Genomic DNA, 21971 nt, shown 5'->3' on the forward strand with positions numbered 1-21971 from the left:
TTCTGCAGGTATGTATCAGAAAATATAAAACTAGGCAATTTGTCGGCTCTTCGAACTTTCAGAGTCCTGAGAGCTCTAAAAACTATTTCAGTTATCCCAGGTAAGATGCCAGTTTGCCTCTCAGATCTCAGCTACAAGTGACTCTCTCTCTGTCTCCCCCTCCCCACCCCCGACCGTGTGTCTCCTCCTGGCGTGTTGTCACTGTCTCGTGTGTGAATTTCCCTTGTTACAGATACACCACTGAATTTGTCGACCTGGGCAATGTCTCAGCTTTACGCACCTTCCGAGTCCTCCGGGCCCTGAAAACTATATCAGTCATTTCAGGTGAAAATCAGGTTAAACGCCAAGGCTGCCAGGATATGCTCCGGCCTTTCCAGCCACCGGGGAGCCGAGGCGAGCCTCGGGAAGGCCCCTTCGAATGTGCCTGTCACCAGAATACCTTACCCAGAGCTCCGGGTGTGGGGTCTGTCAGGCAGAGGACACGGCTGTCCCCTGGAAGCCTCAGAATGGGCTTCCGGCTGCCCACCCCAGCAAAGCCCCCTCTCACAGACACCAGGGGGGCTCAGAGCACCCCATGGCAGGCCCTGGATTGAACCCAACATCTTCCCAAGAGAGTGATTTCTTTCTTAAACTGAGCTCAGCTATTTGACTAACTAAAAGCTTGTGTGTGAATTGCTTCAGCCTGAAGCATCATCCACACACACACCCAAAACGAAAAAGGACAACTGTGGCTCGGTCTTTCGAGACTGAGTGCCCAGCCCCGGCCTTGTGCCCGCTCTCGTGACGTCTGCACAGCCGGAGCCACACCCCATTTTGTGAAACGGCGCGTACTCTGTGGACAGGTGGCATCGGGCCTTGGCGTCTAACAGTCCTTGCTGCATGGTGCGGTAGAGGTTTAGCAAACCATGCATGGTAGCCTCAGGAAGAAATCCTCCTTCACAGATGTTGGCAACTGTGCCCGGGAAATCTTCTAAGCCCAGACAGCCTCTCTAGAAAGCCGGTCTACCCCGTCCATCCAGGAAAGCTCTCCAAAGGCTTGTGATGATTTCAGGGCCCAGACGGCAGTGCCCAGAGGCTCCCTCGAGAGCCTTTTCTGAATGCAGCCACACTCAGAGCTGGAGAAGGCACTGTTTTCAAAAAGGCAGCTGGATCCAGGTTGTGTGCCACCCATCTGGGGAGGTGTCAAGGCTGAGGGAAGAATTAGGTGAACCAGATGGTTGTATCCACTGCTGAGTTGGAAAGCTGGTGGGTCCTGGGCCTTTGGCCTGCTTTTAGCTGTTGCTGCCCCCAAGGAGGTAGAGGCCTTGTCTGAGCTCCCTGGAGGAGTTCAGACTCCCCCCGGTGGGGTTAAATTATCTTATAGAGGAGCCCCCACTTATGCTGTGTTCACACTGAGCCAGAATATTCCCCAGGCATCTGAACCCCCCATAGGATGTGCACAGGGCCATTGCCCCCACAAGTGGCCCAAACCCCTGCTGAGAGCCAGTAGCTGGTCGGGCAGTACACCCCCAGCCGCTCCCATGGAGCCACCCCCCTTGAGACAGACGTCGTTGGCCTTGGCCAACACATACGTGCTTCGAAGCCTCAGGGTCTGTCCTCCAGGGGCCCAGGGACAACCTCTCAGCATACACCTCACGGGAGCAGATAAGCACACTGACCACAGCAGTTAAGAAAAGGCACGTTCCAGTCTGTTTTATAAGAAAGGTTGACAAAGGAAAATATTTCTCAGTCCTGGGGAAAAGGAGGAAGCTCACCAACCTCAACCCAGCCCTACTCGGTCTCTTCAAGCTGCCAGCAACCCAGTGAAGCAGCAGACAGCAGACCCTGAAATTGGACATGAGAAAAATGCTATTATGGTCAGCATTGTGGAAGGCTCCCTGGAGGAGGTGTCCCGAGCTGAGTCTTAATAGCCTTGGCCCTCTCTATACCTCAGGCTCCTTTCCCGTAAAATGGGAATGAAATCAGAATGGTTGGTTTCCAAGGGCTCCTCACCTAGCCTGTTAGAACTTAGCAGCTGGAGAATTTCCCAGTTGACCCCACAGGACTCATTGCTTCCTGGGTCTTTTCAGAAAGAATCTTGTTACTTTCCCGGGATCATTCTTGCCAGAAGAGAACTCTGTCATCAATATGAAAAACTTCTAAAGGAATGGGTCTGTGCTCACCAACTGATTGTCCCCACAGACGCTGTCTCCACAGACCAGGAAGTGCTTTGCTGGGCCTTGAGCTGGATGCTTAGGCCAAAGATACTTTAGCCTAACGGTTGAGGCAGAGTCTAGTTTGGGTATGCGGGTTGCTGCCCACCACCCTTCGCTTTATCCCTCCATCCCCCACAGTCTGGGCAGGGTCTCCAGGCCTGGTGTGCAGAACCAGAGTGTGCCCACTGAGGGGTCCTAGAACCTCCGCTGGAGATGAGGAGTTCTAGACTAGGAGGGGCTCATGAATCCCGCCACTACCACTCCGGGCCCAGACCCCTGCAAGGTCCCCTCACTGCCCAGGCAGTTGCCAACATCTGCCAGGATGATTTCCACATAGACCACGGAGTGCCTCTGAGCCTTGGGCAGGCAGCAGCGTTAGCAGGTCTGTGGGGATGACTTCCCCACGCGCTTGCCCATCGCTGCCTCCCTGTCTCTGGGTCACGGGCACAGTAGCCACAGGTGCTCCTAACACATTAACCGGCTGGACAGTGGATGGATGGAGCTTAATCTGAGATCTGGCCGCTTCGATGGGAGTGCGGTGTGGGTGGGGGCAGGGCCCTGCTGTTGGCAGAGAAGCCCCTCGCTGCCCTGCTCTGCTCGAACTTGTAGGACAGTAGCTAGTGTCAGACTGAATGCATCTACACGTGCTTTTCTGTTACTTCGCTGTGTGGTGCTGGCTTCTGCAGGGAGCTGGGCTGTGCCACTAACAGATCACGGCCTCTCAGCTTTGGGGAATGGAGTGGATGGGCATGGGTCCCAGAGGGACAGGGCAGAGGAGGAAAATGCAAAATAAGTCAACCCCTCCCCTACCCCTGAACCTTTCCTAAAAGTGAGGCCCAAGCCAGAACAGGCCCCTTGGGACATTACCTGCCATGGCCTTGCCAGACCTCCCCTGCGGCCCCCCAGTGCACGCACCACATTCCCCCACCAGGAATGGCTGTGTCTCTCCCCATCTCAGGATCAAGGCTGAGGCCCCTCCATCGCCCTGGAATGGGCCTAACCCCAGGCTCTTCTCCATGGGCTACATCTAAAGGGGTCGGCCTGGCATACCTCGGGACCAGCCAGCAGGGACAGGCTTTGAGCATTTGCGTCCTCAAGAAAACAGCAGTTCCCGCACCCATTTCATGTATTTGGCTAGTGGCGAGCAGAGGACTTGGCCCCTCTGAAAATACATGGCCGGACTGGACTCCTGCCCCAAGGGAGTCAGGACGGAATCTCGGCAGCGGAAGAAAGGGGGGCTTTGGTCTAAAAAGCCCAAGAGAGGCCTCCTTCACTCTGCCCCACCTCGTGATTGCCCACCTGACCCAGCACCCCCTCAGGCCCGGCCCCCGCCCACTGGAACAGGGAGCGTGGTGCCCGTGGGTGACCTGTGCTCCGTCTCGCCTTCCCCAGGCCTGAAGACCATCGTGGGGGCCCTGATCCAGTCTGTGAAGAAGCTGGCCGACGTGATGGTCCTCACAGTCTTCTGCCTCAGCGTCTTTGCCCTCATTGGCCTGCAGCTCTTCATGGGTAACCTGAGGCACAAGTGTGTGCGCAACTTCACGGCGCTCAACGACACCAACGGCTCTGTGGAGGCTGATGGCCTGGTCTGGGAATCGCTGGACCTCTACCTCAACGACCCAGGTGCAGACTGTTTCTGTGGCCCTAGCAGGGCTTTGTGAGGCTACCAGGACTGGGGCATCTCCCACACAGGCCTCGCCAGGGGACAAGCCTCGCTCCAGGGCCGTTTAAGCCCTACCCGATCCCCTAGAGACCCTGCTGTGTGCTCACGTATCCCTGCCCCTGCCCTTTGGGGTTCCACAAGAGAGGACAGAAGGGGACAGACTTAAGGGCCTGCCCTCGTGAATTCTCAGGCTAGATGGGGAGACGACATTTGAAGAACAGGGATGATGGAGTTAGATGGAGAGGCAGACAAGGGAAGAGCAGCTGCGACGTTTGGAGGTAGGACTGACCCTAGAGTGTCAGGAATGGTGAGGAGGCAGGCCTGTCTGCAGAGAGAGAAGTATTAGCTTGGGAAAGCGTGAGCTATGGAGTTGGAGTAGTTTGTGAGGCTCACAGGTCCCATCTGCTTGGCATGAGATTTTTCAGTTGACTTCATCGTTCTTTGCCAAGATGTTCATACCATATACCCGCACCCCAGAACCCCGCCAGAGGGTCAGAACAAGGTCACGTGAGCCCCTCTTGTTGTTTCCCTGCCCCGTGGTGTACACTTCCAGTCTCCAGGCTGAGGGCCAGCAGCTCTCTTAACTAGTGCCGTCAGCCTGGACCAAAGGTAGACACTGGTGCAAGGCCATGTTCTGGGCCACAAGAATCCCGAGGGCCATTTGGAAGTTAGGGCCACTTACATACACCAGCAATCCACTTTGGGAAAAGAAACAGAAATTCAGTGAGTAAATTTGCTTACGGTTCAGCTGTGGCCATATAACAGTGGTTCTAAAACTTCAGTGTGCACCAGAATCACCTGGAAGCCTCCAAAAAACGCAGATGCTGGGCCCCACCCTCAGAGATTCTGAGTTGGGAGACCTGGGGTGGCACTCAGAAAGTTACATTTCTAACCAGTCCCAGTTGTTGCTTGATACTGCTGTCCACACTTCGAGAACTGCTGCCTAAGACCAAGGCAGGTGGTGGTGAGTGCTGGGGGCTGATGGATGGCCACAGAGAGGAGAGGACAGGACTGGGTGTCTCTTTTCTCATCTGGTCCAGCCCCAGCCCCATCTGGACAGGCCCCAGCATCGGCACCATCAGTGTGGCAGGCCTCACCCACCACCTTATACACAAGGAAGTGGTTCCAGAACTGGGCAGTAGCTGCCAAGGCCACACGTGAGTCAGCAGCCAAGCTGGAACTCTGCTCAGACCCCTGCCTTCTCCCTTGGCCCTGGTTGGCCCCCTGAGTGGTTTGGGGCAAGGTGCACAAGTTCCCTGTGGGGACAGCTGAGGGCCTCCACAGGGCTTCCTGTTTCTTCTGAGAGTATAGGGGACAGTGGCAGCTGAACATCTGAAGAGGAGCAGGAGGAAGGCCAGGGAAGCAGCTGGAGTTTTCTCAGGGCTGACCAGGCGGAGGGTAGGGGTCAGACAGGGACAGAGAAGAGGAGGGAAGACCGCCAGAGATGTCTCTACCGCCCCAAAGCCCCGGGTACAAAGAGGGAACCCCAGGAGTCGGCCACACGTGCCCCTCACCTTTGGGTGTTTCTTTTCCAGAAAATTACCTGCTCAAGAATGGCACCTCTGACGTGTTACTGTGTGGGAACAGCTCTGATGCTGGGTATGTGGCGCCCCCCACCCAGAGCCACCTCACTCAGCCAGGGGAGTCTCCCAGTGCTTTCTCAACTGACTGTGCTTTTAGTTTATGCCCTTGACCCCAGGGACACTGAGGCCTCCCCCTGCCTCATTTCCAGGCCCTTCCAGGCCCCTGGCAGCTTGCCCCCCCCCCACCCCCACCACAGGGGTGACAGCTGCAGAGGGGGTAAGAAAGGGATGGGGGCACAGATCTGGAGGGAGGGACTGGGGGCAGCTCAGGAGGCCCTGCAGGGCTCCCCACAGCCCAACCCTGGCTGCATTCCCTTCCAGAAGCCCCCCAGGTGGTTTTGTCCTACTCCAGTCTTTCCTTCCTCCCTGCCAATTTGTGCGTCAGGTCCAGAGTGAACGTGGTTCCCCCAACAGCCTCTGAGACTTTCCTCCGGGACAAGCAGGGCCTGTATCTGCAGCCTGAGTGTGGTGCCCAGAGACGCCCAGTAACCATGTGCAGCTTCTAGGGCTCTGTGCACAGCAGGGTCTGGGTCAGTGTGACTGTGCCATAGGTTGTTAGGGGCAGGGAGCCCACAAGCTCACCTGGTAGGGGAGGTGCTCTGAGGCCCACATCTCTGAGTATGAAGTTCCAGAGCCCTTCCTGTCGCTAAAGAGATTGTCTAGAAGGTCTTAGGACGTTAGCAATGCACAGAGGCCTTTGGCTGCATCCTCCCACTGACTAAGTCCCCCTTCCCTCAACCTCTGTCACACAAACACACACACACACACGCACACACACACACACGCATGCATGAATCAAGCCCAGTGCTTCCTTTTTGAGAACAAGGCTATCCCCTCAAACTCAGTGAGCTGTGGGTCTGCCTCCCTGTGCCTGTGTGCGCAGTCCTGCAAATGGGCACATTCTCCAGCAATGGCCAAGCCCCAGCCCGTTTATCCCGGAATCATCCATCAACCCTTTGGCCCAGCCTTTGCCCTGGGCTTCATCCTGTTCAGCTCAGCCAAGCCTCACTGCTCCCCTTGCATGCCTGCACTCTGCTCAACTCCCCGTGGGGTAGGCAGGCAGAGGAAGAGATGCAAGCCAGGCCCTCGGTGCTTCCTCCGTGAGGGGAGAGGCAACTCAGACAGGAGCTGGAATGGTGTGTCATGTGGGCAGAAAGGAGCTGCATTTAGGCCTAGCAGAATCAGAAGGGTAAAGAAAAGGAGAAGATGATGTCCCAGGTGGGAGACACAGCATGAAAAGTCATGGAGGCGGGACCCAGCAGTGCGGCACTAGGTTCCTGATGCACAGCCTCATGAAGCAGTGGGGACTATGCTGGGCTGCCCAGAGATGAGTCAGGCTCAGCCAGGGTCTCAGGGGCAGAGGATCCCTTACAGCGTGAGCCAGAGTCTGCGTGTCTGGCCACAGGACGTGTCCCGAGGGCTACCGGTGCCTCAAGGCAGGCGAGAACCCTGACCACGGCTACACCAGCTTCGACTCCTTCGCCTGGGCCTTCCTTGCACTCTTCCGTCTGATGACGCAGGACTGCTGGGAGCGTCTCTACCAGCAGGTAGGTGGGTGCGTGAGGCCAGCAGAGGGACACCAGGATGGGACTCAGGGCCCCTCAAGGGCCAAGGCTGCATGAGTGACTAAGCTAGAGGTGGCCCCAGGAGCTTCTCCACTGGCGAGAGCTCAGGAGGGGCAGGGGTCAGGGATCCTTGTATCTGAGGGATAGGGGCTCAGCAAGCAAAGAACCTTTCTTTTTGCTGGTGACCTACTACCTCTCCCTTTATATAGGATACCTCTTGCTCTGTGAGGAGACACTCCTCCACCCTCTGTGAGGGAATAGTCCCTCTGTGGGTGCAACACTTCCCCAGCTGGCTGAGACCTCCTACCTCCCTCTGTCGGTGGGACTTGCTCTACCCCCTCCCCCGGCTGTGGTCCTCTGAAACCCTGGCACAGCCAGACTGGACAGCTTGGAAACGCCATGACCGTGACCCAGAAGGGGCCCCAGTGAGAATGACCTCTGCCCCCTTGCTCCCCCAGACCCTGAGGTCCGCAGGGAAGATCTACATGATCTTCTTCATGCTTGTCATCTTCCTGGGCTCCTTCTACCTGGTGAACTTGATCCTGGCTGTGGTTGCCATGGCCTACGAGGAGCAAAACCAAGCCACCATCGCTGAGACTGAGGAGAAGGAAAAGCGCTTCCAGGAAGCCATGGAGATGCTCAAGAAAGAGCATGAGGTGGGTGAGCAGGACGCAGCCAAGGAGCCTCCAGACCCAGCCTTCACCTGACTGTGGGTGCCTGGAGAATGGTGCATGCTGGGTAAAGCGGGTGCCTGGAGACATGATGATGCATGCTGGGTAAAGCTAGTGCCTACTGAGTAAAGCTGGTACCTGTAAATGTGGCACCTCCTGGGTAAAAGGCAGTGCCTGCTGGGTAAAGCTGGTGTCAGCTGGGTACAGACGTTTCACCTGAATGTGGTGTCTGCTAGGTAAAAATTCGGTACTTGCTAGGTTAAGACAGTGCCTGTTGGTGAGATGCCTGCTGGGGAGAAGTGGTGCCTGCTGGGTAAAGGTGGGCCCTGTGAATGTGGTACCTGCGGGGGAAAGCTGTTCCCTAGGATCGTGGTGTCCGCCAGGTGCAGGTGGTGCCTGCTGGGTAAAGGTGACCCTGTGAACATAGTGCATGCTGGATCAAAGAGATCTTTGTGTTCATGGACATAGTTTCCCTACTCCAGGGATGCCTTCTGGTGGGGTAGTGAGAAAGGTCCAGGGTCGGAGGCCTGACCTAACTCAGAGAATAAACACTGACGATGCTGCCCTGGCTACTAGCAGTTCCACACACAGCGGGTGCTGGAGGCTAACTAAGAGTAAGCCTGTTAGAAGCCAGGCTGTGCACATCCACTTTCTTCTCACTGCCCTGTGCCACCTCCCCCAGCACCTGTTTTGGCCAACTGAACCTTCTAGAAGATCCCCTGCCCTCTAGTTCTGTCACTTCCTCTACTCATCAGCACCCCCCTCCCTCCTCTCTCCCACAAGTTCCTCTTCACTTCAGCCACTCCTCTCTTCCTCCCTGGATCTTGATCTTTCTCAGAACATTCTGGGTCTGTCTGAGCTCATCTCTCTGTGATGCCCATTTGAGGGTAGGTGTGCAAGTCCGCATACTGATGGGGAAAACCAAGACACTGAGAGTTGCCTGGCCTGCCCTAGCCTGAGGTTGCACAGTCTCCATAACCAAGACATCCCTTCTTCCACCCTTTTCCAGGCTCTCACCATAAGGGGTGTGGACACTGTGTCGCGCAGCTCCTTGGAGATGTCCCCTTTGGCCCCAGTAACCACCCGTGAGAGAAGGAGCAAGAGGAGAAAACGAATGTCTTCAGGGACGGAGGAGTGTGGGGATGACAGGTTCCCCAAGTCCAACTCGGAGGATGGTCCCAGAGCAATGGTAATCCCTGGCCGTGGCTCTGGCATCCACCACAGCCACCATGCTAGGCCCCTGGGGCAGTCACAGCCCCTTGGGTGCTCCCCAACGACAGCATCCTTGAGCCCCTTCCAAGCCCCTTCCTAGCCCTTCCTGTTTCCCATGGCCATTCTTGGAGTGGCAGAGCCCTGGGCAGAGGGACACAGTAGGTTTGAGTGTTACAATATCCCCAAGCTCAGCTAAGTCCCCAGCACTGGGGCTGGGGGACACCCCGTGGTGTGGATTGGCAGGAGCCCAAGGAGTGAGGGGCATGGCTGACTGCCCCAGGTCCTGCTTGGGCCAGGCCTGCCTGCACCACCAGGAGCCTTCTGGCCTCCTTGCCCCCGTGCCCAGCCTTAGCCCCACCTTCAGGCCCAGGTAAGCTTCAATCTCAAAGCCTCAGAGGCACAGGCTTCAGGTGAGCAGAGATCCCAGAAGATGCAAGACTTCCTCTAACACCACACCTCTTCCCTGAACACCCCCTGGTGCGCCCATCCAGTTCCCGTGTGGCGGGCAATAAGCCCTCAGTGCTCCAAGAAGTTGAAGGGGGGCCGATGCCACAAGAGGTAGGCGGGGGGCATGTGAAGAGCTATCTTGGTCATATCCCCTCTCTGCACGCCCTCAGAATCGTCTCAGCATCTCCCACGGGCTCAGCAGGACCTCCATGAAGCAACGCTCCAGCCGCGGGAGCATTTTCACCTTTCGCCGGCGAGACCTGGGCTCCGAAACTGATTTTGCAGATGATGAAAACAGCACAGCAGGGGACAGCGAGAGCCACCGCACATCGCTGCTGGTGCCCTGGCCCCTGCGCCGGCCTAGTGCCCTGGGACAACCCAGTCCCGGGACCTCAGCTCCCAGCCACGCCCTCAATGGCAAAAGGAACAGCACCGTGGACTGCAACGGGGTGGTCTCCTTGCTGGGGGCAGGCGACCCTGAGGCCACCTCCCCAGGAAGCCGCCTCCTCCGCCCTATAATGCTGGAGCGCCCCCCAGACACGGTGAGCCAGCCCTGCGATGTAGCACTAGGCAGATCTGGACTCCACAACTGGTCCCCAGTGCCAGGTCCAAAAATACTCACCAAGTGTTTACTGAGCACCTATTGTGTGCTGGGGTTAGGGGGTGAATAAACCTACCAGAAAATCTCTGCCTTCAAAGAGCTTCCATGCTAGTGGTGGCAGACAGACCAAATCAGAGAAAGAAGGGAGAATATGTATACATGGTGTGTAATGGTGAGGAATGAGAATGATAGGTAAATACTTAGCAACTGGTAAGGCATGGGCACAGAGATGCTGTGGTGGCTCAGGACCTGTCCTAGAGGTCCTGTGTGTGCCAGGTGTTAGCCCTGTAGAGTCACTGGATCTGGACAATCCAGGGGGTCCCAGGAGAAGGGCCAGAGTGACAAGGGGATGTTTATGGGGTTTTGGGCATCAATTATTCATCCAGTTGGAAATATTTCAGTACTTTATAGACTGGTAACTCAATATGAGCCTAAGTAACAGGTGCTGTGGGAGGACAAAACAGGGAGGGGGAGAGGGAACCCCACTCATTAGGGGGCATTTAAACAAAGACGTGGAGGAGGCGAGGGTGGGAGCCAGGCTGCCTTCTGAAACTGTGAGGGTGGTATGGCACAGCTTAGCACCCAGATTATGGAGACAAACTAGGTTCGAATCCTGCCTCATAGCTTACCAACTGGATGGCTGTAGGCAAGTTACTTTATTTCTCTGTGCCTTGGTCTCTCATCTGTAAAGTGGATTTAAACTACCCACCTCAGGATTGTTGCGGGGATTAATGGGCTGATATGGGTAAAGCAATCAGGAATTGCATGACTATGTTGATGTTGTGATGATGTCATGACAGTATACCATCATTATGTGATCTGGGGGAAGCATGTTCCAGGCTTAGAGAAGAGCAAGTGCAAAGGCCCTGAGGCAGAAGCATGCCTAGCCTATAGGAGGAAATGCTATGAGGTCACTATGGCTGGAAACCAGGGAGCAAAGGGGAGAGGAGTTGGAGTTATTCTCAGAAAGGTGGCAGGGAACGGCCAGATAGTGAAAGGCCAGTCACAGTTTTGATCACTCAGTCTGCTGATCCCATGATGACAGACTGGTGACTGCCCAATTAGCCATCAGGTGTCCTTGCTGACCCCTGCCTCCCAACACAGTGCCCAGAAAGTGCCAACGTGGGGCTCAGACCCCAAGGCCTGCAGGAAGATGGAGGGGGGCAGACTTCCTGAGGGAGCTGGGCCAGGCCAGGGAGACTTGGGCAGGAAGGTGGAGTGGGGCTCACAGCCGAAAGGCCTCCTTTGCTCCAGCTCAGACACTTGCTCTAGCTTTGGGACTGCAGAGGTTAATTAATCTCTCTGTGCCTCAATTTCCTCATCTCTCAGGTGGAAATAAAATTAACATCCACATCAGCTGGTTGTGGTGAGGACTAAAAGAGTTCTGACCTGTCTGGTGCTTAGACCAGTACTTGCCTCATGTTCAAGTAATTGCTGTTATTATTTATTATTGTTATTATGGAGCAGGAAGGAGTAAAGACTCCTGGGGCAGAGCTCCTGGGGCCCTCACGCCCCTCTGGAGCAGGGAGTCAAGGGAAGGGTCCTGGGAATCCATCTGGGGCAGAGCGCAGCTTCCCGGGGGTCTGGGGAGGGCCCCTGGCCATCACTGGGAGGGTGGGTGTCTGGCTTGCCAGGAACCCCGAATGCCGGTGCCTGCAGAACCCCCTACAGATCCAGCCCTGGAGCCCCAGTCTGGTGGAATCAGGTCAGCCACAGAGCGCTAATAGAATTTCCTAATCTCATTAGGGTGAAAATCATCTCATTGTGCTGCACATGTCAGGAGGAATCCAAGTTCAAACACTTCATTACTGGGAACTCTGACTTCACTCATTCGCACTTCTGTGGGGCCCATTTGTAACCTTAAAGGGATTAGCAGGTCGAGGGGGTCATTTGCAAAGTTAAAGGAATTAGCAACCAAGATGGAGACATTTGAAAAGTTGAAGAGATGAGCAGACTGTCGCCCCGGGAATGCCTTTTCTGCCTCCACTGGGTCCCCAGTGAGACATTTCTGCCCAGTTCTCCTCTGAAAACAAAGCTCAGTGTTGGCACAAAGCGGGGGCTTAACACCGTGGTGGTGGGGGCAGGAAGGGCCAACCCGACTGACAGCTCACATCTCCTTTATCAAGTTTGAGCGTGGAGGGTGAAGACTTTCTTTGCCGGCTGTCTGTGTGAGCGCCGACCCCGAGGGCCGGATGGGGGCAGGGAGGCCCACTCAACCGCCCTTCTCCCTCCATGTGTTCGACTTTTGTCCTCCTTCCCCTGGCCATCCAGCAAGTTAGGGGGCGGAGCTGGAACTCATCACCCAAGCCTCCTGATTCCTGAGTATTTCTCCATCCAGCGGATATTTACCCAGCACCAGCCAGCTGCATCGAGTGCCGGGCAGTGTTTGAGGCTCCAGGGTTATAGCCGTGAAGAGAATGGACAGCAGCTCTGCCCTCGTGCAGCCTACAGTGTAGTCAGGAAGATGGATAGTAAACGGGTCAATATTCCAGGTAGCAATAGGGTCGCATGGTAGAAAATTGCTAGGGGTGGGGTTGGGAATGGGGGCTGTTAGAATCGTCGGGGAAGTCCTTCCTGCAGAAGTAACATTAAAATTGACAGACAAATGATTTTAGGGAGCCATCCACGAAGATCTGAAAGAATAGTGTTTTAGGCAGAGGGAACAGCAAGTGCAGAGGCCCCGAAGAGGAACAGGCACGAGACTTTCAAGGAATGAAAGGGCAGGGCAGGCCTGATATGGTGGAAACAGTAGAAAGATATATGAAATGAGGTTGATGAGTTAGGATTTGGACTATGCAGGGCCTTGTAGGTGATAGAAAGTTTGGATTTACTTTGAGTAAGATGGGGAGCTGTGGGGTAGGGGAGTTGTTGATCAGAGGTGTATCGTGACCTGATTTACTTTTTAAGGGAATCCCTTTCTGCTGTGTAGAGAATAGAGGGAAAAGAAGAAGAGGCCAGTGAGGGGGCTGTTGCAGTAGTTTTAGGAAAGAGATGACGATGGCTTGCACCGGGATGGTGTATCAGTCAGCTAGTGCCACAATAAGGCTGTGTAACAAACTACCCCCAAAGCCAATGGCTAACAGCAAGCCTTTATTCTCACATCCACTTCTCTGCAGGTTGACCATGGTTTGGCTGGTCTCAGTTGGGTGGGCTGGGCAGCTATGCTTCAGACTGCACATTGGCTTGGCTCCACCCTGTGGGTTAGGCTCAGGGCTGCCTCACTTGTCTTTGTTCTGAGGCCCAGTCTGAAAGGATGGCAGCTAGCTGGGGAAGCTCTTTTCATGGCCAATCACTGAAGTACAAGAGCAGGACAAATAGCACAAGCACATTTAAGGCTTCTGTTCACATCACGTCCACTAACGTTCCATTGGCCAAAGCAAGTGGGTCATCGATAGCACAGGGAGGTTTTCTTCACTCACAGTGGGAGAGGAAAGAGTAAATATTGGCTAAATGATAACCTGAACGATCACAGATGGTGAAGGAGAGAAGGTGGGAGAATTTAAGACATGCTTGTGAGTTAAGCTGGCCAGATTTGTGGTTGCATTGGATCTAGCGTACTGCTGTTACACCAGCCACCTCAGGCGCCTCTGCTTGAATACTTCCATGACTGGGAGCTCACTGCCTCCCTACGCAGCATTTTGGGGGCATTCTCACCAATTGCAAAGGTTGAGCTTACCTTGAGCCCAGATCGATTTGGTGCTCACCACAGGCCTTGGCTCTGCCACCCGGAGTAGTCTGGGTCCGTCTCCCCTCTGACCTACAGAGATTATAGAGCCTTGCTCTTGCACACCGAGCGTGCGTGCTGTCTTCAGCAGCTCCGGCTCCGGTTCACGGACTGGGGTCATTCAGGGCCGTGCTGACCTGAAGCCTTTGTGGGCCCTCCTTGGTTCCGCAGGGCCTCTCAGTAAGCCCAGAGAATACCTGTGCCACCTCCCTCCATCAGGACACGCCACGTCTCCATTCGCAGGCCTGGGTCTCTTACTTACAAAAATGATGCAAGCACATTGGAAACAAATCCAACCAGGCAAAAGGAGCTTCTCCCTCTCCTTCCCCTCCCTCACAAGCCCACTCCCCAGATACATCCACGTGAACAGTTCGGGGTGGAGCTTCCAGGTCTTTTCCTTATGTTTTCATCAAAAGGTTTGTCTTGGAAGTGCGCTCCTGAGAACACACGTGGAACTGTCTCGTTCTCTTTATTGTCTGCATCAGAGTCCAGAGTTGGATTGTGTCCATAATTGATTTTAATATTCTTCCTATTGATTAGCTGTTTCTTTTTTATGATATTAGGAACAATGCTGCAATGAACATTATTGTGTGTCTATTTTTGGTGCATGTGTATAATTATTTATGAAGTTACATTACTAGATGAGGACTTGCAGGGCCAATTTAAAATTTTCTTGGTAGATATAGCCAAACTGCCCCACAAAAGCTCCCACCAGCTATGTCTAAGCATCGTGCTTTCTTCTTCTACTAATGTCACCTTAGAGCATGGGAGATGTTTTTTAGCTTCTTTATGCTCTTGACTCTAGGGAGCTTGTGGTCAATTTAGACTCCCAGATCGTTTTTGCATGTACTAATGTATATGAAAGAATCTGGGTAATAGAACTTGATACATGGAGTTTCCTGTCCACCCTCAAGAATCACCACTGCTGAGAGACGGTGAAGAAGAAAAGAGAACGAGGAGATCATGACTGGTAGGAAGGGTGAGGGGAGTCACTAACTGAGAGGGAGTTGAGAGCAGAGAAGCCCAGCCCCCAGTGTCTCATCAAGACTCTCATCCTGTCCCCCTTTGACCCCCCTGACCTGAGCGTGGGCCAGCTGTCCCAGGTCCAACAGCTGCCCCATGTCCAGTAGGAACCCCGTCCCCAGGCTGACACTATCTCCTGGTTGCACCCAGACCACGCCGTCGGAGGAGCCAGGCAGGCCCCAGATGCTGAGCCCCCAGGCTCCGTGTGCGGATGGCTTCGAGGAGCCAGGAGAGCGGCAACGGGCCCTCAGCGCTGTCAGTGTCCTCACCAGCGTCCTGGAAGGTCAGCATCACCCGGTGCCCTCCAAACATTCCCCACGTCTGGTCTAGGCACGCTCACCATTATGCCGCCCTGAGCCGGGCATCCCCCATCTGCTTGGCCTGCCCTGGACATCTCCACAGCTGTCCCACGCTTTTTGGTCTGTGTCGCCTGTCCTAGGGGTCTTTTCATTTGTTTCAGCTTGTGCTTTCCTGGGCATCCTCAGGAGCCATGTTTGTGTTTCTTCCAAACATTCCTACAGCCGTGCTGGCCTGTCCCAGGTGCTTATCAGCCTCATACTGTCCTCTCCCAAGTATCGCCATATCTGCCTGGGACCATCCTGTCCCAAGCGTGCCTGTTCCAGCCTATTCCCAGCCAGTCCTGTATCTAATTCAGGCTATTCCAGGCCTCCCACATCTGTCCCAGCCAGTCCCACGGTAGGCAACCCCGCATCCATTCCAGTCTGAATTTGGCACCCCCCCATCTTGTTCCCTCCTGTCCCATATGGATTCACATCCTTCCAGCCTGTCCCAGCCACCCTCCACCTGTCCTAACATGTCCCACGTATCCATATCTATTCCCACCTGTTCTGTCCTGGGTGTCCTTATACGTGAACTTGCAAATCTCAGATGTTGTCTCATCCTTTTAAGTCTATCCGTCCCTGAGTGTCCCCAGATCTGTGTGGGACTGTTGTCTCAAGAGAGCCCACTTCTGTTCTGATCTGTCCTGTCCGGGTTTTCCCTACATCCATCCTGGCCTCCTGTCCCTCTGGCCCTCTTCTCTCATATTTCCCGGGCAAAGAGTCAGGACACAGGCCACCCCTTCCCTTAGCCTTCCCTGCCCCTCTAACCGTCCCCTGCCTTGTAGCAGCCGTGTCGTCTCCACAGGTAAGTCATACGTCTTCTCTGGAATATCATGAGTTATACAGGAGTGAGTCAGCAAAAATAAACCAGCTCACTGGCTGTCCCCCCAGAGCTGGAGGAGTCTCACCGCAAGTGTCCACCATGCTGGACCCGCTTCGCCCAGCGCTACCTGATCTGGGAGTGCTGCCCCCTGTGGATGTCCATCAAGCAGAGAGTGAAGTTCATGGTCATGGACCCATTTGCTGATCTCACCATCACCCTGTGCATCGTGATTAACACGCTCTTCATGGCGCTGGAGCACTACAACATGACAACTGAATTCGAGGAGATGCTGCAGGTCGGAAACCTGGTAAGGGCCGCTGGTAGCTGACTCTCAAATGGGCATCCTGGTGTGAAGGGCTCTCGGCCAGCTGTCACAGCCTTCATGGGTAAGGGTGGAGGGATTCAGAGCACAAAAGATCTTCTGAGAGTGAGAGTCATCATGGAACATCTTGGAGGAGGGAGTCTCAGGATCAGCTTTGAAGTAACTGAGAGATGTAGTTGGAAGTGAGAGGTTGGAGACAAAGGTTAATGAAGATGCTCAGAGGCTAGAAAACAAAAGTGAATTGAAGGTGAGCCTGAAATGCGTGGGGACGTGAGATTTGGCACTTAGTAGATGGAGGAGGGGAGTGCATGCAGAAAGAGGCAGTTCTCTTATGGGAAGAGCTGGAGTACGTGAGCATCAGTGTTTGTTGGATGGGGAAGGATGGATGAATGGATGGATGGATGGATGGATAGCTGGATGTAGTGAGTAAATCAGGCAGGGCCAGATCTGAATTCTGATTCAGCTCTTACTAAGTCTGTGACCTCAAGCAAATTACTTAGTCTCAGTAATTGGCACAATAAGTATTTGTTGAATTTAATAAACGTAAAATTAGTATGACAATATCAACCTCATAGGGAGCTGATGAAGATTGAATGAGATAATGTGTGTAATGCGCTTGGCTCAGAGTTTGATAAACAATAAGCACTCAAAATGAATGATCACGGTGGTTATTATCATTGTTGTTGTTATTAAAGAGACTGTCTCTGGAAGCCAGAATGTCTAGTTTCTAATTCTGATTGTTTTTCTTGAAACCAAATTCAAATCCTGCCTCTTCACTCTAAAGATGGGAAACTGAGGCCCGAGAGGTGGCATAATGGTAGCAGAGCTGGGAATGTAGCTACAGTCTCCCTACTCTGAGAGACAGGCCCTAGTGGCTCCATCCAGGTAAACACAGAGTCATCCCTTCTCCAAGGGATCCTAGGACAAGCCTGGCAAAGAGCCCACCAACCTCTGAAAGGAGCTCCTGGGATCACCACTGAGGCTGGGTGGGGGGAGGGGCTCATTTGGCCCAAGCTCTGTCTTACTGCAGACCCAGCCCTGTCTTAGCCCCTAGAGGCAGGCAGGTCTCCCACGCTGTGGAGTGTGGAGATTTTCTTCCCTTATTACATTCCCTGTCTAGGACTCTAGACAGTTCTCTATAGGATCTATTCAAATTTTTTTTACAAATGTAAGTCCATTTTGCTGTAATTCTATTTTTATTTCTTTTTTCTATATGCAAACAGAAGGGAAAGGTATATCTGTCTGTAGCAGTGTTTTGGCAAATTGTGCCTGCCTTGTGTTGGGTGGTCTTCAGATGGTGGTTATTAGGGTTTCAGTTGAATGCAGTTTTATTGGAATGTGGCCACTGGGTTGGGCTGAGCAGCAAGTCAAGGTGATGAAGAGCCCTAGTGGCTTCACTGGATCCTTGAGTTGTGATTGGGTTGCAGTTGTTTTAAACTTACAGTTCAGTTATTAGTAATAGGTCACGTTGTTGGACTATAGCTATATTCTGTTCTGTTTGGATGGCTTTATTGCTAGTATGTAAGGTTTTTATTGTCTTGCAGTTAATATATTCTAGGTGGTTTAAATATTAACTGTAAAGAAACAAAACCACAAAAATAAGCATGGATAAATAATCTTGGTAAGGGAAAAGCCTTTCTAAGCATGTCACTAAAGACAAATTCCATAAAGGAGAAGATCGATAGATTTAACTAACTTTTAGCCCATCATATAAACAAAAGTAAATATAAACAGAAACTTCTGTTCCTAGTAATATTGTGGACGAGAAAACCTGAAAAGTCTTCAACAATTAAACAATTAAAAATTTAGCAAACATCCTTTGACATGCAGGGAAGGTTCATGAGAAAGTAACAAAAATCTCAAAGTGTCAAGAACAAAGAGTAACTTAAAAACTGTATTGATGAACATCTGAAATGGTTCTGTCGCTGCCCTGGGAAGGGTGAGTTGCTGATTTGGGTAATCTGGGAGCTTGGATCTCAGTGAACATGTAGAGACAAGACATGTTTTTGGGGCAGTGCGAATAGGGGTTGGAACTGAGTTGCCCCATAAGAATAGGACCCTACCTTCAGTAAAATGGTGAACCAGAAAAAATCCACACATCCACTCTGGGAAATGATAAAGAAGGAAGCTTGTTAGTCCCAGCCAGGGCTGCAGAAGGAAAAAAGAAAAAGAGTAACCTCTGGAAACTTGTCACTATGAATTAGGCTTCATACACATTTGGAGTTCAGATTTATACCTGAGTGTTCCTAGAATCTATGCCTAAAAACTTGACACATAAAGTGATCCTGGGATGATATCTTGGGGTCCCTGAAAGAGGCAAACACAAATTTCTCTGGAAGGACACACCTTTAACCCAAGCTAAGTTTGATTCTCCAAATTACAAAACACACAAGGAAATACTCCACCATGAGCAAGAGTCAGCAGACACACACACACGCACGCATGCACACTTATCCCCTTAAGAATGCCACATAATAGAACTGTTGGATAGAGATGATAAAATAAGAATGTTTGTAATAACTAAAGACATAAAAGAAGGAATTAGAAACATAATAAAGGAATAAGACAGCTTTGGAAAAGAACTAAATAAAATCTCTAGAAATGGAAAACATAGTCATTGAGATTAAAATCTCAATGTACAAATAAAATAGCACATTGATACAGCTGGGAGAGAATTAAATGAGTATAAATTTAGATCTAAGAAAGATGCCCACAATGTAGAACAGAGAGATGAAGATGCAGAAAATATGAAATAAAGCTTTAAAGACATGTAGTCAGATTCAGAAGAACAAGCATACAAATGAGAGGAGTTCCAGAAGGAGAAATAGGGAGAAGGAGAAAATGAGGGCAAAAGAATATTCCAAGAAAGAATGACTGAGAATTGATGAAATAAATGAACCTTAAATTCAGGAATCATAATACATCCTGTGTAGGATAAATAAAAATAAATATTTCTAGACATGTCATGATGAAACTGCTGAACATCAAAGCAAAGACATCATAAAGCAACCAAAATAAAGCAACCAAAAGAAGAAATATTGCCTACTAGGGAGCAATAGTCAGATGGATGGCAAACTCCCCAGTATCTTCAATAGAACCCAGAAGACAGTAGAATAATAATTCCAAAGTGCTGGGAGAACATATTGGACAACCTAGAATTCTATACCCAGTCATCTTACCACTTAAGAAGGATACTAAACAAACACTGAGAGTTCTCTCTGAAACAACAACAAAAATTTGTACTTCTAAAAGAAGTAAAATGATTGCAGAAGTAAGATTCTGAGAATGGAGCAAGCAGTGAAATGAACGTAGGTAAAGATAAGCAAGCATTGACTGTGTACAACAATAATAATGATGATGACTGATTTGAGGGTATAAAAAGTAGGAACTAAAATATTGGACAACAGTAGCATGTAAGGTAGGCATGGAGCAGGGATTGAAGGTAATGAAGTCTAAAGTTCATATACGCTATGAAAAATTAATTAACTTAGAGCCTTGTGTTAAAATTTTTTAGGTAACCACTAAAACCACTAAGAGGATAGAAGTGGAGGGTCCTAATTGCCCAACCAGTAGAGAAGAAAGTGGAGAATTTTAAAAATTCAATCCAATAGAAGGAAGGAAAGGAGAAAATAAAAGAAACCAAAAAATAGAAGACATAAAATAAGATGTAGACGTAAATACAAATATATCAGAAATCACAATAAATAGAGGTGGGTTAAAGTCACTACTTAAAAGACAGAGTGTCACTTTGATAAAGAAATAAAACTCTGCTATGCGTTTTTTACAAAAAAAATACCCAAAATATGAGGACCCAAATCCCCAAAAGGGGTTGAAGAAAAAGAGACAGAAAACAATATCCCAGAAAATACTATAAAGAAAATTGATGGAGCTGTATTAATATCAAACAAAATAAAGTTTAAAGCAGAAAGTATTACTGAGGGATAAGAGGTCCAAAATGCACAGATAAAAGGAACGATTCACTAGAAATATATAAGAACTCTAAACTTGTATGTCCCAAGTTACATAGCTTCTAAATATGTAAAGCAGACAGTAAGGCAAATTTAACAAGTCCACAATCTTAGTGAGAGACCACCTTCAATAATTGATGGGTCAGGCTGACAGAAGTTTAGCAAGAATATAGAGGATTTGAATAACAGAAATGAAAAACTTGAGTTTATGAATGTGCCGAGCCAAGCACCTAACAATTAAAGAAAATACACATGGAACACTTACAAAATGAATGCATTTTATATCTCAAAGTCTAAGCAAAGACAGGGTATCATGTATCTTTCATTCTCTGTGCATTGTACAATTAAATTAGTAACTTTTTAAGAAGACAAGTTAAATTTTTAAGAGTATACTTCCAGATAACTCATGGTCAAAGAAAATGTTATAATGGAAAGCATAAAAGCTTATAATGTAAAGAGAATGAAAATACTTTTGAGTTGCAGCAAATGCAGTACTTAGAGGGAAATTTATAGCCTAAAGTATATATATTAGAAAAGAAAAGTTGAAAATGAATGAGCCAGGCATTTGATTCAAATAGTTAGAATAAGTATAAACATCAAAGAAAATTGAAGAGCAGGAAATTAATAAAATAATAAAGATTCATCAGGGAGAAGTTTTTTTAGCAAAACATTTTTTGAAAAGACTAATAGATAAACTTTCAGCAAGATTAAAATAGAGGAAAAAAGAAGGCACAAGTAAATCATGTTAAGAATGGACAAGGGGGCATAACTACACAAACAGCAGAGATTAAAACATGGTAAAAGGACATTATAAAAAACTTAATGCCAGCAAATTTTAAACAGACTAAGTGAAAATTTTCCTAGAAAAATATAGATCACCAAGAAGAGATTTAAGACCATAAAGGAAAGAGAAAAAAATTAACCAAGCCAAATCCAGCAGTGTATAATTAAGAAAAATCAAATAAAGAAAGAAAAAACTCAGGGCCGGCTTGGTGGTGTAGTGGTTGAGTTCATGTGCTCCACTTCAGTGGCCTGGGGTTGACAGGTTCGGATCCTGGGCATGGACCTACACACCGCTCACCAAGCCATGCTGTGGTGGTATCCCACGAACAAAGTAGAGGAAGACTGGCACAGATGTTAGCTCAGGGACAATCTTCCTCACAAAAAAAAAAAAAAGAAAGGAAGAAAGAAAAAGCTCTTCATGATCAAGGTGGGTTTATTCCAGGTACATATGATCTTTTCTTACATGTGGGAAAATTATTTAATAAAATTAAATGCTTTGTGATATGAACTCTTAGCAAATTAAAATAACCTAACAAAAATATCTACAAAAATTGACAGTGAATATCATCCTGAACTTTGAAATGTTAGCAGCCTTCCTGTTGGTTGGGAACAAACACAGATGGTGATGATGAAACTGGTGGTAATCATAGCTAGTACTTCTTAATCGCTTAATTTCTGATAACAACCAGTAATGGAGATGCTATTATTATTATCCCTGTTCTACTGATAAGGGAACAGAGGCACAGAGTGGTCAAATAATTTAGCCAAGGTCACACAGCCAGGAAGTGGTAGAGTCGAGATTCAAATCCAAGCAGTTTGTATCTAGAGCCCATGCCCTACCCCGTGTGCTACACTGCTATGCTACAGCTCTAGCTATGTGCCATGTGACATAATGGTGGCAGAGCTGGGAATGTAGCTACGGTCTCCCTACTCTGAGAGACAGGCCTTGGTGGCTCCATCCAGGTAAACACAGAGTCAGCCCTTCTCCAGGGGATCCTAGGACAAGCCTGGCAAAGAGCCCACCACCCTCTGAAAGGAGCTCCTGGGATC

General features: G+C 50.4%; 1 protein-coding gene across 6 annotated transcripts in view; it reads left to right on the top strand.

The window, feature by feature from the left end:
* SCN5A (sodium voltage-gated channel alpha subunit 5) overlaps window positions 1–21971 on the top strand; it is a 99389-nt gene that overhangs the window by 34739 nt on the left and 42679 nt on the right. For 3 of the 6 annotated variants that reach the window (XM_046647980.1, XM_046647995.1, XM_046648005.1), the window contains 9 exons: window positions 9–100; window positions 3588–3818; window positions 5394–5457; window positions 6847–6988; window positions 7465–7662; window positions 8687–8866; window positions 9507–9878; window positions 14835–14967; window positions 15917–16155. In XM_046647980.1, the coding sequence (XP_046503936.1) occupies window positions 9–100; window positions 3588–3818; window positions 5394–5457; window positions 6847–6988; window positions 7465–7662; window positions 8687–8866; window positions 9507–9878; window positions 14835–14967; window positions 15917–16155 (1651 nt within the window). Of the gene's footprint in view, window positions 1–8; window positions 101–232; window positions 325–3587; window positions 3819–5393; window positions 5458–6846; window positions 6989–7464; window positions 7663–8686; window positions 8867–9506; window positions 9879–14834; window positions 14968–15916; window positions 16156–21971 lie in introns of all 6 variants that reach the window. The other 3 variants (XM_046647974.1, XM_046647986.1, XM_046648011.1) reach the window with 1 other exon arrangement.

Source organism: Equus quagga, chromosome 1, assembly GCF_021613505.1.
Source record: "Equus quagga isolate Etosha38 chromosome 1, UCLA_HA_Equagga_1.0, whole genome shotgun sequence".
NCBI classification, from domain to species: domain Eukaryota; kingdom Metazoa; phylum Chordata; class Mammalia; order Perissodactyla; family Equidae; genus Equus; species Equus quagga.